This window comes from Mastigoproctus giganteus, chromosome 6 (assembly GCF_048544385.1).
Source record: "Mastigoproctus giganteus isolate SK-2022 chromosome 6, ASM4854438v1, whole genome shotgun sequence".
Classification (NCBI taxonomy): Eukaryota; Metazoa; Arthropoda; class Arachnida; order Uropygi; family Thelyphonidae; genus Mastigoproctus; species Mastigoproctus giganteus.
In genome coordinates this window covers 84231959-84247495 of record NC_143580.1, presented here as the reverse complement: position 1 = coordinate 84247495, position 15537 = coordinate 84231959, and the positions used below count along the sequence as shown (strand labels likewise).

The 15537-nt window shown below is 34.9% G+C and overlaps 1 protein-coding gene across 1 annotated transcript in view; it reads left to right on the top strand.

Moving 5' to 3' along the window:
* LOC150084448 (ATP-dependent RNA helicase DDX54) overlaps window positions 1–15537 on the top strand; it is a 366530-nt gene that overhangs the window by 152423 nt on the left and 198570 nt on the right. The window contains exons 7-9 of the mRNA XM_090376237.1: window positions 3698–3835; window positions 5988–6198; window positions 6374–6508. Coding sequence (XP_090232363.1) covers window positions 3698–3835; window positions 5988–6198; window positions 6374–6508 — 484 coding nt within the window. The remainder of the gene's footprint in view (window positions 1–3697; window positions 3836–5987; window positions 6199–6373; window positions 6509–15537) is intronic.

Below are 15537 nucleotides of genomic sequence, written 5' to 3'. Positions count from 1 at the left end.
CATTGATTATCACTCTCTGTCTTCTCCCCCTCAACCACCCCTTTATCCATAGCAGCAATTTGCCTCCAATGTCACACTGCTCCAATTTGTGTAGCAGTCTTCCATGTGCAACAGTATCAAAAGCCTTTCTAAGATCCAAGTATATAATATCAAAGTTATTCCCTGCATCCAGCTCTTTTGTGACTGCATCATAGTATCCAATCAAGTTGGTCAGGCAAGACTTCCCCTTAACAAAACCATGCTGTGTCTGAGCTATAACCGAAGTCTTGTCTAAATGATCCTGCAGTGCTTCTTTAACCAGTGCCTCCATTAATTTTCCTGGAACAGAAGTTAAGCTCACAGGTCTATAATTACTTGTGTCAGCCTTTGATCCTCCTTTGTGAATTGGGGTCACATTTGCACATTTCCAGTCTATGGGTACCTCCCCTGAGTCCAAGGAAGCTCTCATAATTATGGCTAAGGGTTTGCTTACTTCCTTTGCTGCCTCCTTTAATATAACTGGATAGATCCCATCCACCCCGGGTGCCTTTCTTGTGTTTATCTTCAATAGTTTCTCCTCCACTTTACTCCCAGTTATTTCAAGATTCTGTAGCTTACTGCTAGAGTTGAATACACCTCTGGCATTCCCCTTGCTGAATAACTCCTCATGTGTGAATGTCGATGCAAAATATTCATTTAGTTTGTTAGCTACCTGAGCAGGATCATCAACAGTTGACCCATCAATATCAAGTGGACCAATCTGATTCATCCCCTTCCTTCTAGAGTTTACATAAGTAAAGAACTCTTTGCTGTTTTTCTTTGAATCCCTTGCCAAGGATTTCTCGTAATCTGCCTTCGCCTGCCTAACCTCCTTTGTAACTTGGTTGCATATCAACTTGTATCTATCATAGGCTTCTGTGTCATGTGTTAATTTGTAAGTATCCCATGCATTTTTCTTCTCTGCCATATGCCTCATTAGTTCATCTGACATCCATTTTGGCCTAAACCTTGAACAATATTTCTTAGTTGGTATGTAAAGCCTAGTAGCTTCCAAGATAAGTTCTTTGAATGCTTCCCATTTTGAATTTGCTGTTGGTAGCATCATTAGTTGGTCCCACTGTATAGAATTTAAATACTGTCTCAGTCCATCGTAGTCGCCTTTACGGAAGCAATAACCCTTCCCTTTACCCCTAATGGTAGTTACCTCTTTGAGTAAATCCCACTTCAGCACGCTGTGATCACTGCCACCTAGTGGTTCATTTATCTGCAGATTCTTAATGCATGAAGAATCACTGCTGATAATCAAATCAAGAGTATTACTCCCTCTAGTTGCCTCCCGAACATGCTGATGTAGAAAACAATCATCCAATAAATCCTGCCGACCGGGCTAGCCGACTGGGTAAAGTACCTGCCCGGCAACCCAAAGGTCGCGGGTTCGATTCCCGCCTCGGGCTTGGATCACTGTACTGCAAAAACCTTTGGAGGTGCAATATGGCCACAGAAGCCGATGCGCCAACAACTACCAAATCAAAAAAAAAAAAAAAAAAAAAAAAATCCAATAAATCCACAAAAGCCCTGCTAGTGTGTGAGTAACCAGCCCCCAAATTCCAGTCAATATCTGGGAAATTAAAATCTCCCATTATAAGACTCTCTGATTTACTGGCCCACTCTATTTCCCTGTACAGTTCCTTATTATACTCATCAGAGTCATTAGGCCTATAGCACACTCCTACTCTCAATTTTGATCTCCCAATGCTTATGTCACACCAAACTGACTCAACACTGCACTGTCCGGCGATGTCAACTGGCTTCACTTCCTTGGTTTTTATGTGTTTCTTAACTAATAGCATAACCCCTCCCCCCTTCCTATCCTGTCTATCCTTTCTGTAGACGTTGTAATTGCAGTTCTGCATCCCTTATATCTGTGTTACACCACGTCTCTGATATCCCAACAATATCTGCCTTTGATGTTTTGAGCAATACCTCAAATTCATCAAATTTATTTACTAAACTCCTAGCATTGGTGTACACCCAAGTATACCTGCACCTGTTTCTATTCTTAGCTACCCTAACACAACCCATGTGTTTACTTGTACCGCAATGGCTCCCAGCAGTCTCTGAAATACCATGCATCTTGTTTTTCAGGCTCCTGCTCATTCTAATAGAAGCAGTGCAAGAATCTCTTTCACCTCTGCCAGTGGCTAATGTCAATCTATTGGTCTTTGTCTCCCCCCTAGCTAGCAGTTTTCCGACCCACCTAACACTGCCTCGATAGCATCAGCAAATATTCTTGCACCCTTTCTATTTAAGTGTATCCCATCCCTGTAGAAGCAATCTCTCCTGTTAACAAGTACAGTCCAGGCTGAAAAAAATTCTACCCCTTGAGCCTTGCACAATCTTTCCAGGGCCGAATTGATCGACAAGGCTCTCATCATATACTCCCTCCTATCGTGTCTGGGCAGAATTGCAGACACTTTCAAATTCAACCCTAATTCTCGGCTTTTGTTCAACAAAACCACCTCTCAGCCCATCTGCTCAACTTTTACAGATTCTTTTGCAGTAGTATACTGTTATTACTGTCATTAACAACTCTGCCAACCTTTGTATCATCTGTAAACTTAGACATTAACCCTGATATACCTTCATCAAGGGGTTCAAGCTCCTGACTGCTGAATACGGTCGATCTGCCAACCCGCACTGGACCAGCGTGGTAGATTATGGTCCATTTCCCTCAACATGAATTGTTGAGGAGGCTTCCATCATGCAGTGGGTTGATAATGGCTGCACTTTACTCTTACTTTTACCTTCATCAATATCATTGATAAATACAGAAAACAAAATTGGGCCCAACACCGAACTCTGGGTCACTGCACTTCATGGACTAATAACATTAGTCCACGGAGATCACTGTCCATTAATTACCACTCTGTCTTCTCCCACTCAACCATCCTTTTATCCATTGTAGCCACTAAGTTTAAAATACTATTTATAATATCTATGTTTATAATACTATTTATATTCAGTTAAATATACTATTTATTTATATCTCCTCAAAGAAATCCTTATCTAAGTTTGTAGGCTTTGGTGCCAAAAATTACTACAAGCATCTACTTATTTAAGTTTAACTTCTCAAATATTTGCCTGATTTATATATGTAACTTAAGATGTGTGTTCAGTATAATAAAAACTGTTAAGATGATTTCAAATTTATAACAGAAAATATATTTTTAAAAAAATCATTAAAAAATTATTAGTTATGTAAAGCTATAAATAAATGCAGCTATCTCCAATCTCACCCTATCTCATCTTTAATGGATACTTTCTCAGCCCTTGTATAGTTAAATCACTCAGTACTTCTAATTTTTGCATACATTATATTTTTTGCTAAAGTTTTTATTAATAAAATTTATTTAAATTGTGATACACCTTATATTCTTTCTCTTTGCTTATATTTGTGTGCGCAAAGACAAGCAATAATATCAGATTAGATTAACAGGTGCAATAAAAACTGCAGTTCTATTGTTCCAGCCTTATAGAACCTCTGGCAACATAGAAAGTAATATTAAGAAAGCCTTTACTTTATTTTAATCCAAATCCCAGCCGTAATTAATTGCCTTAATGGTGCACTGATTAGTATATGGAAAATAACTAACTTGCATTATTATTATCCATTTTTTTATGAATGTTACAGTTGTCCTTTTTTATTTATTTATTTAAGACCATATACTTAAGCTGCCATTCTGATGAGAGGCAAAAGCTTGCAATCTTGCTGTACCTGTTGAAGTCAGTGATGAAGTCTTGTGAACTGACAATTGTTTTTGTAGCTACACGATATCATGTGGAATATTTGAAAGATGTAAGTTGTATTTATGAGTGAATTAATTAATATAGTGATTTGTTTTGTAATTGCTTTTAAAACAGTTTTCATATTAGAATTTAACTAGGAAAATTGTAAATATTTGTTTGAAGTTTCATTCTTATATTTCTGTTGGGCTTAAAGTAGGTTAAGTAGTTGGGTAATATTTAAATTGATTCTCCCTTCCAAATAAACACTACAAATGAACTTTTCATCAGAATATAATCAGTAACTGTAATGGTGGAGCCTTTTGTGAAGGGAGTGAGATTGGAAAGCAGAACACATATATCTGTATAACTGGGTTTTTGCAGGGTTCACCACCTTGTTTCGTTTTTGTTCTAAGCAATCATATACACACACGTGTGGAGAGAGAGAGAGAGAGAGAGAGAGAGAGAGAGAGAGAGAGAGAGAGAGAGAGAGAGAGAGAGAGAGAGAATGCTGTCATACCAAATTAAAGCTTTATTGTAAGAAACATTCTGAATTGCATTAGCAAGTATCAGATTTACAGTAGACTTTAAATCACGGCATCCCAAATAACGGAACATTCAAGGTAATGGCACATTGAGATCGGACATTTACATACAGTGCAGATGACTTGCAGTGCCAAAAAAAAAACAAAAACAAAAAAAAAAAAAAAAAACAGCAAGTCACATGATTACTATATTTGTTTAAGTTCACCAATTTGGAAAGTGAATTCTGTACTGATATCACAGATTATACTGCTGTTTTATATTCATTTTAAATTAAAACTCCTCACTATGGCAAGTTAATAAACCTCATACAGAGAAGAAAAGAAGAACATTAAAGCTTAGTGACAGACTTGTTATAATAATAAAAAATAGAAAATAGAACTGGCATAAGTAGGATTGTATTATTGCAAGTGGCATGTGCAAATTCTTAGACAAATAAGCACAACACAAAAAAATGACTTCAACCAAAGGATGCAAAAACAAAACATGCGGGAAAGTTTACAACCCCTGCTATTGGCTGAGAAGAAAGACCACGTGGTCTGGTCAGAGACAATCATAAGCTCATCGTAAAGTGAAATAAGCAAGTACTGGTTAACATGATCACTTGTTAGTAGAATCAGCTGCTTTATAGAAACAAATTTCAAAAACCCAATTCAAATCATTAAAATGCACTACACTTTCATCGTTATCAAAGGTTATAAGAATCAATTTTGAATGCCTTTGTGATATTTCTCTAAAGCACATTTCTGGAAGATGCTACCATAAAACAATAAAAAGAATTTGCTGTTTCCGATTCATTGGGCTTTTCTGTTAGTGCAATCTATTATAAATGGGTAGTAAACTCGATCTTATTTCATTTGCAATAATGCCAATAGCTAGAATTCTGTGGGTTTTTATGTTAGTATGGTAAAATGTGTTTCCCCTTTACTGAAATCTTCAATCATATAAAAAAAACGTAAATAAATTTTCATTATCTTCTCTTCGTTCCTATTTTTTAAACTTCATATACTTGTTATTCCGTATCTCACTTGTGCAATTTGTGCACACTTTGTTCTTCGTTATTGATTGCTTATCTTTTTTACTGTTTTAAATGTTACAACCCAGAAAAAAAAAATCAGTAAACAGAAATATCAATTAGTTAGTATTATATATTACAGTATTAATTAAGCTGTGTACTTAAGTGTAAATTCTTTTTTATTTTGTTAACCTGTGGAAAATAGTCTGATTTTCATGTATCATTTAATTTTGCTAATTGGTAAGGTAATGTAGTGTGAATTTGTACTCTATATCTTTACTTTTATAGCCTTTGGATAATATTCCTCCTATTTCCGCTTATTAGAATTGCCGTTTAATAGAATTAAAATTCAGTTCACAAACGTGATCACAATGACTGGCGCTTACTACATATCATATAGTGAACTGTATTTTGTAATGGTGAGGCCATCGTAAAGTGATTTGATCTTATAGTGAACCAATCGTAAAATGGGAGTCCAGTGTATTTCATATTTTTACTATGCGATTTTGACATTTGTTTTCTATATCCATTTTTTATCACAGTAAACCACATGGTATGTTTTTTTAAGAAATTCAGAATGTCATCTTTTTCTATGTGACTTTTTTCTTTTTACATTATATATTTTATTATGTGATATTAATTTAAGAGTTGCTTTTAATTTTTTTAGATCTTGCTTATAGCAGACATTGCCTGTACTTATGTCTATAGCAGTCTGAATGAAACAGCACGTAAGATTAATGTAGCCAAATTCCGTTCCCGGAAAGTAGGTATCCTTATAGCTACAGATATAGCGGCTAGAGGAATTGACATTCCTTTTTTAGACAATGTTATCAATTACAATTTTCCTGCTCAGCCTAAGCTATTTTTGCATAGAGTTGGTATGTAAAGCTTTTTGTTTCATATTGTATTTTTTTCCAAAAACAAGGAATTTGTTATTTCACTTTTATTATAAATTTTATTAGTAAGTTTTATTAACAACTTTTATTTTTGCCATTCATTTAAATTTTGTTCAGTATTTGTGTTTTCTGATTTAGCTAATCTTAAAAATTATAGGTCGTGTAGCTCGTGCTGGACGAAATGGTACAGCATATTCTTTAATTGCTCCTGAGGAAGCTCCATTTCTCTGTGATTTACAGCTTTTCCTTGGTCGTCCTTTGAAAATAGCAGTAGATGGAATGGCAGATACAAGTAATTTTTTTCTTGGTCATTCTTTTTTTATTCACATTACAGGTTTGATTTTTTGAAATTGTAGTACATCCTGAAAAAGGCCTCTGAGGTTGGGCAAATTCATATTTTAGCAATAAATAGACTCATACACCAACCATGAAAATATAAGTATTTTACTGTAACTAAAATATTTACAAATAAAATAAAATAAATATTTACAAAAACTGCTATTATATTAAATTAAATTATGTACATTGTAAAAAAAAACAAAACAAAAAAAAACATTAAAACTATGATGAAATCCTTGCGATACAATACACTAAAATAAACCGGATTAAAAGCGATAAAAACGATAAAAATCTGGAGCTTTCGGAAGCATCGGCTTCCTTCCTCGGCAGTAACAAAACTTCCTGCAGCACGTCTTTATATAACAGGCTCACGGTACTTATACGTGGTTCAGTCGGTGCATGGTCTGAACTGGAAGCGGAAACAGCTCGGGAACGTTTCAAGCAAAACCGTTCATCCTTACTTAGGACGATAGTTTCAAACAGAGGATGCATACGCATACCTCTGTCCCTATTCATAATATTGTGGTCGGATGAACAGATTCGTAGGCTCTCGAGCCATTTACGGTTCCAGAACACAATAACTGCATCCTCTGGGAAGATTTGATGCTGCTTCTCCCAAAAATGTTTGGCCACAGCAGACTTATTGTAATCAGCGGTTTTTATAGCATTTGTACGTTCCCCCAGACGATGGGGGAACATGCAAATGCTATTTTTTGGGAGAAGCAGCATCAAATCTCCCCAGAGGATGCGATTATTGTGGATCGAGCGCATGGGTTCTGGAACTGTAAATGGCTCGAGAGCCTACGAATCTGTTCATCCAACCACAATATTATGAATAGGGATAGAGGTATGCGTATGCATCCTCTGTTTTAAACTATCATCCTAAGTACAGATGAACGGTTTGCTTGACACATTGCCGAGCTGTTTCCGCTTCCAGTTCAGACCATGCGCCAACTGAACCACGTGTATGAGTACTGTGAGCCTGTTATATAAGGACGTGCTGCAGGAAGTTTTGTTACTGCTGAGGAAGGAAGCCGATGCTTCTGAAAGCTCCAGATTTTTATCGCTTTTAATCTGGTTTATTTTAGTGTATTTTATCGCAAGGATTTCATCATAGTTTTAATGTTTTTTTTTTGTTTTTTTTTACAACGTACATAATTTAATTTAATATAATAGCAGTTTTTGTAAATATTTTAGTTACAGTAAAATACTTATATTTTCATGGTTGGTGTATGAGTCTATTTATTGCTAAAAAATTGTAGTACAGTCTGTTGTAATATTTAATGAGTCATGGAATCATTCAGTGATATTGTGCTTTTTAATAATTTTATATTCACAAAATAATATTAGCTTATGAATCAAACCAGATAATTGTTATCATTTGTTGTATACATAATAATAAGAATTTTCAAAGTTTCGAGGTTAATTTTACCTCCTATCAGACAACATGTTTCATGTGAGAGAGAGAGAGAGAGAGAGAGAGAGAGAGCGAGCTCTAATGAATTTCACATCTGTTTCAGCAGATTCTCCTACAAAGTTTATTTTATTTATTATTTCATTTGCAAGTTTTGGTCAGCATAAAACTATCACAGTTTTCACCCATAGCACAATTCTTACCATCTGGGGTACACATTGACATCCTCATCTGTATCTGAGCAGTAATTATCATGACCATGTACCATATTTACCTTAGCTCTTATCAGATTTTTTGCATTTTTCTACACCCCTTTTTCGACCTATAACTAAACTTGCCCACCCATTTCTGATGACTGCTATCTCACTTTTTATTTGTTTAACCATTTTGTATTTACTTTACAGTTCTCTCACCTCTAATTAGCTTTTCAATTTAGCCTATAATTCTCTTAATTCATCATAACATATATGATATTCACATTCTTTCTTTCTTTTTACAAACCTACAATACTTCCTTTTTGTGCTATCCTCACCCTTCTAGTTTTTGGGCACCTTGTGTATTTTTCACTCCCAACTTTGTACCTACATCAAAATTTATCAGACTTATTAAATCCTACTTGCATATGCAGTCATTCCCCAGCTTACATAATACGTGACTTATGGAAATTAGACTTTACATAAGTTTTTGCTGGCTGGTGCAAATTTTAAAAAATCATGGAAATATATTTTGCCTCCCATAGGGATAAATGTAGGTATCATGAAAATATTGTAATGTGAACCCAATAACATTGTTTTTTTTTTTTTTTTTTTGGTAATTTGTTCCAAGACCTCGAAAGTTGAAATTTTCGCTATATAACTAAGCTATTTATCTTTCTAAAAGGTCATTTTTATAATGAAAATTGCACTACACTTTCATTGTTATGTGTTCCGTTATAAGAATCAATTTTGAATGCCTTTGTGATATTTTTCTAAAACACATTTCTGCCAGTCACTACCATAAAACAATAAAAACAATTTGCACTTTCTGGTTTATTGGACTTTTCCATTAGCGCAATATATTATAAACGGGTAGTAAACTCGATCTTATTGCATTTGCGCTAATACCGATAACTGGAATTCCGTAGGTTTTTACATCACTGTATAATTATGGTGAAATGAGTTCCCCTTCACTGAAATTTTCAATCATATAAAAAACATAAATAAATGATTTAAAAATGAAGATGATTAGTTAAGAAATATGAAGCAGGACAAAGTTTATCATCTATTACACAGAATTAGGTCTCGCTGCTTCAACAGTGAATACTATTTTAAGGGACAGTGCACTTTTAAACGAACATGTTAAAGGATCAATGCATATAAGATCAACAATGATTGCAAAACAACATTCAGGTGCCATATTGAAGATGGAAAGGCTATTAATAATATGGATGGAAAATCAGATTCAGAAGCAAGTGCCCCTGAGTCCAATGGCCATTCAAGCAAAAGCAAGAAGTATTTATGAAGACATTAAGGAAGTATGGCGAACCCCGAGCCAAGTTCGTGGCAAACAATGGGTAGTTTAATAGGTTCAAGCATCACGCTGGTTTCCAAAACATTAAAGTATGCAGTGAAATCGCCGGTGTTGATTCTGCAAATGCAGAGAAATTTTGTGATGTGTTGGAAAAAACCCCGTCTAAATCTCCACAGCACTCAACTTCCGCAGTGGCATGCTTATCAGCAGGAGAGTTAATTCTGGCAACAATGCTCGAATGTTAAAATTTGCTGATGTTATGCCTGTCTCCTCTCTCTTTTTGTAATTCTATAATTTTGTAATTTTGTACACTTGTAATTTTTCCTGCTCATGAGATAAAAAAATTGAATAACTAATTCTATTTACACGTTCGTCGAACATTTCTTTTTTGCTTCAATCAAATCTGTGAGTGCTGCATAAGCATTTGAGGAAATTCTGACTAACGTAGAGTTCCGCAGAACACAACCCTTGCGTAAGTTGGGGAGTGGCTGTATATACTTTTGCATCCTTTACTGCTGCTTTGCCCATTTTGGTGCATATGTCATATATTACTTATTTATCTTAATTTTTATCTACCAATTGAAACTTCTGGTCTAAACTCAAGATTTAATATGACATCTCATATACAGTAGACTCTCGATTTTCCTGGATAGATGGTTAAAAAAAAATCTCGGATAATCGATTTCCCGCTTAATCCAAAAATACAGTAAGTCCCTGATATACATAAGAGATAAGTTCCAGGACTTCTTACAGAAGTCGAGCTTTACGTAACTCGGAAATGACTAATCAAATATTGCTACTATATCCGTGATATGCCGAAATTGAAAAACCACATAATATCATATCCTCAGAAGAATGAAGAAAATTAGTTATATATTTTTAAATTAGTTATATATATATATATATATATATATATAGGGGCTTAGAGAGGAACAGGTATCCTGTGTGTTATCAGACACTCAGCCTAAAACACTGATGGATCCAATATCTCTCTATTACAGAAGATTTAGGAGAAGTCCGGTTGGCCTGCCTCCCTAAAATCCACTCATGCACACCTTCTCGATGGTAAGCCCTGTTACGTCACTTAGGTGGCAACGAACGTGTAGAGTGGTTCTCTTCAAGACGCCTGGTCAGCGTGAAGAGGAAAAGACCAAACCCTCCAGCAATGAGAGTACAACAATACAAATGGCCCTCAGTCCCCAGCAGCTTTCACTCTCCCTCTTACGGCAGCGAGAGGATCAGAGTGGAAGCAGAGGGTGCTAAGAATCTCTGGGTACGACCAGGCTGCCATGCACGGAAATTGAACTTGGCCTGTTATAACGTACAATCACTCATCGGTGAAGACAGGATATTAGAGCTGGAAAAGGAATTAGAAAATGTGAATTGGAATATCATCGGTTTGGCTGAAACAAGAAGAAGAAATGAATCACTTATAAGTTTATCAAGTGGAAATCTGCTGTACACCAATGGAAACAGTGAAAGGAGTGAAGGTGGAGTTGGGTTTCTGGTCCATAAAGATTTTAAAAACAACATTTTGGAATTCAAAAGTACATCACCAAGGGTGTCAAGACTAATACTCAAGATTTCTAAGAGGTACAAGCTAAAGATTATAATGATTTATGCACCAACATCGAGCCATGATGATGAAGAGGTTGAAGAAATGTACACTGAAATTGAGAGTCTTCTAGATGAGCAGAAAACCCACTACACTATTATTATGGGGGACTTCAATGCTAAGGTTGGAAAAAGGCAAAACAGCGCAGAAAGAGGAACTATAGGAAATTTTGGAATTGGTGAAAGAAATAAAAGAGGTGAAAGGCTTGTGGAATTTGCAGAATCTCAAGGAATGTCAGTAATGAACACTTTTTTCAAGAAAACAGGGTGAACAGAAAGTGGACATGGAAGAGTCCAAATGGATTAACAACTAATGAAATCGACTTCATCCTCACTAACAGAAGATATATTGTGACTGATGTTACCGTCCTGAATAAGGTAAATGTTGGAAGTGGTCACAGAATGGTAAGATGTACACTTGATATAGATGTAGGAAAGGAAAGGAAAAAACTGACTCGAGTAAATAATACAAAGGTCTTTGAGATAACAGAAGAGGAGAAAAAGCAGTATGTACTGGAGCTTAAGAACAAGTATGAGCTTCTGCAGACTGCTGAGGACCAAGATATCGACGAGAAATATTACAACTTTTTGAAAGTGATAAAGCCCAAGAAACCTATAGGGAAACAGAAATCCAAAGAAGAAAAAATTAGTCAAGAAACACTTGTCATGATGAACCAAAGACGACAAATGAAGAGCAAGAAAAACACTGACAGGGAGAAAATTGAGTATACTGAGTTATGCAAAGCCATTAGAAAGAGACTCAGAGAGGACATAAGAAGATTTAACATGAGAAAAGTAGAACAAGCATTAAGGGAAAACAAAGGATTTAAATCAGCAGCCATGAGCAGTAATACAGAAAGACAAATGATACTGAAACTGAAGAATAGCGATGGTGTACTTATAAACAGCAGAGAAGGCATAATTCAAATAGCAGAAGACTACTCTAAAGAGTTATACAAGGAGCGAGGGAATGATACCAGCAGTGGGGAAGATGGATTGCAAAGTAGCAACACATACGACATACCCGATATTCTTCCTGATGAGGTAGAACATGCATTGAAGAAAATGAAGAATCGGAAAGCCCCGGTTGTTAAAATTGGGCGGAAGAGACAACACAAATACTGGCAAGGCTCTTCACAAAGTGCATTAGAAAAGGTGCGATGCCTAAGCAGTGGAATAATGCAATCATAGTTTTGCTGCATAAGAAAGGAGATAAATCAGAAATTGGAAATTATAGACCAATTAGCTTGTTATCCCATATCTACAAGTTGTTTACAAGGGTCATTACTAACAGATTAGAAAGAATACTTGATGAGAATCAACCGAAAGAGCAAGCTGGCTTTAGGACAGGATTCTCAACTATGGATCACCTTCACGTAATATCACAGCTAATGGAGAAAGCAAATGAATATAAAACACCATTATGCCTGGCATTTGTGGATTATGAAAAGGCATTTGACTCCATACAGCATAAGGCAATGTTTCGGGCACTGGAAAGACAAGGCATAGATACTCCATATATTATGATTTTGAAGAAAATATATGAGAGTGCTACATCCTTTATTGGACTAGACAAAGACAGTAGCAAATTTAAAATCGAGAAAGGATTTCGACAAGGAGACACAATATCTCCGAAGCTGTTTACTGCTGCCCTTGAGGAAGCTTTCAGAAGATTAGAATGGTCGCAGAAAGGAGTCAATGTGAACGGAGAGTACCTAAACCATTTACGATTTGCAGATGACATTGTGGTCATAAGCCACGATTCCAAAGAATTAGAGGAAAATCTTAATCAGTTATGCACAGTTAGTAAGGATTTTGGACTAAAGATGAATATGGCTAAAACAAAAGTAATGATGAACAAGTATGCCACGGAAAGGGAAATAATGATTGAAGGAGCAGTAATTGAAAAGGTGGAGTCATATACTTATCTGGGACAAGTTATTAGCTGTAATAATGATAAATGGCTGGAAGTCAAGAGAAGAATAAATTTTGGATGGATAGCATTCAGGAAATATAGTCACATACTGAAGAGCAATATCCTAGTTTGTCTGAAACGTAAAATAATGAATCAATGTATACTCCCCACCATGACTTATGGAAGTGAAACTTGGGCACTCACCAAAAGAATGGAAGAGAAGCTAAGAACTACACAGCGAAGAATGGAACGAATTATATTGGGAATCAGACTGTTAGATAAGAAGAGAAACACATGGATTAGGCAGCAAACTCAAGTAAAGGACATTCTTATCAAAACTAAAGAACTAAAATGGTCTTGGGCAGGACACATAGCTCGAAGACATGATGACAGATGGACTAAGAAAATAACAGAATGGTACCCAAGAGGAGCTAGAAGAAAACCTGGAAGACAAAGGCGGAGATGGATAGATGAAATTCATGAGTTTTTGAGTAGTAAATGGATGACCAGTGCTCAAAACAGAAGGAACTGGAAAGTTGCTGGAGAGGCCTTCATCCTGCAGTGGATTGAAAATGGCTGATGATGATCATATATATATATATATATATATATATAATATAAAATAAAAATATATAAAAATAAAATAAAAATATAATAAAAATATAGATGGAGAAGTTATTAAACACAAAATGCCGAGCCTAGTTGAAGAAAAAAGAGAAAAAGAATGTTAAGATCCTATAAAAAAAAAAAAAAAAAAAAATTAATTATTAAGTAGAATTAAATCCGAATTAATGCCGAATTAACAGGCCAATTATATGTACAAAAGCTGAAAGAAAAAGAGGGGAGGGTGATAGAGATAAAAATTATAAAATAAAAATTATAAAATAAAAATTAAAAATTGGTACATAGATCAGGTATTTCATCAGGGGGCTACACCTGATCATGTACTAAACACTGTGTTTCTATGCAAACTCATGTTGATGGAGAAGCTGAAAAATGAAAAGGAAATAAAAAGGAAATAAAAAATATAAAATTTTAAATTTTTTTTTTTTATAAAAATTTTTTATAGCTCCAGAAACATGAGTGAGGTAGCCCCAACGCAGTGTATTTAGATTAATAAATTAAGTAACGTAGTGTATTTGGAAATAAATTGAATAACGCAACCGCAGTGTATTTAGATTAATAAATTAAGAAAATTGAGTAACGCAGTGTATTTGGAAATAAATTGAGTCGATAGTATGTAAGAACGCCAGTTTAAATCGAAAGTATGTAATAAATAAATAAATAACAAGGTAGCGGTATAGAAAAAGGAAGCAATGCAAGGTAGGGGAGTGAAAAGAAGTTAAAAATACAGAGGCGAAGATAGTGAGAAAGAGGAAAGTGAGAATGTCCGAATCACCCTCGTATTACACTAATAGTTCAACGGACGGAAAAACGAAGAGTAGAAAGTAGAAAGATGTAAAGAGAAGGAAAAGAGTTTAAAGGATACTAGGCAAGCTGGGGGTGTAAGTACCCAACCTCATAGAGAGGGCCTTGGCTGTGAGAGTGTTAGTAGAAGTGGAAATTAATACCGCTAGCTTGTATTGTATATTTTACGAAATAAAATAAAATAAAAATATGAACAGGAGGAAAATTAAATACATACGATAACTGGCAGAAACAAGTTGAGTGAAATATAATTAAGAAATGACAATAAAATATGCAATCATGATTAATAAGGTACAATTATGTGAATATGATTAATAAGAATGGAATGCAAACAGAGGGAAAACTATGACAACGATGGTGGAGTTGCTCAGAAGAGAACTATGGGAGCCCTCTGTGGTCAAAATAAAATAGAGAAAATAAAAGATTGGACATAAATAATTATTGATATTAAATTACGAAAATGAAAAGAAAACTTAGGAAGTGAAAGAACACGAACATCGTTCTAATAGAAGTTATAATAGAAGTCATTATGTGTGATCACTTTCCAAGTGGTGGAAATACCACCATTCAAATGTACAACTATACAAGTATCGAATTAACCCTAATCAAGGTGGAACATGGTGAAACCGAATTTTTCTTTAATGTAATCAGAGAGAATTTTTATAATAAAATTTAAGAAATTAATAGGAATGTCATTATTGCGAAGTTTGGTATAAAGATCATTTAATTGCTACTAATATTAGCTAAACGGATAATCTGTGTGCAGATAATATTTTTATGAACCTTAATCGAAATGTTCGAGTTCCAATTTGTTAAATAGATAATATTAAAATTAAATTCGCTTCTTTTGTCAAATAGTTCCAAATTATGACGAAGAGGAGGACTATTTAAAGTAATACTTAAATCCAAAAAATTTGCATGTTGGTTGCCAAAGTTTTCTTTATTGAGAGTGAGTTCAGTTGGATATATAGATTTAGCAATATTTTCAAAATGAATGTTGAGAATAAGAATGTCATCAACATAGCGGAATGCATAAAAATTAAGGTTCGGGTTGTTATCAATAAATAGATGTTCGTAATAATGGAGAAATAGATTAGATACT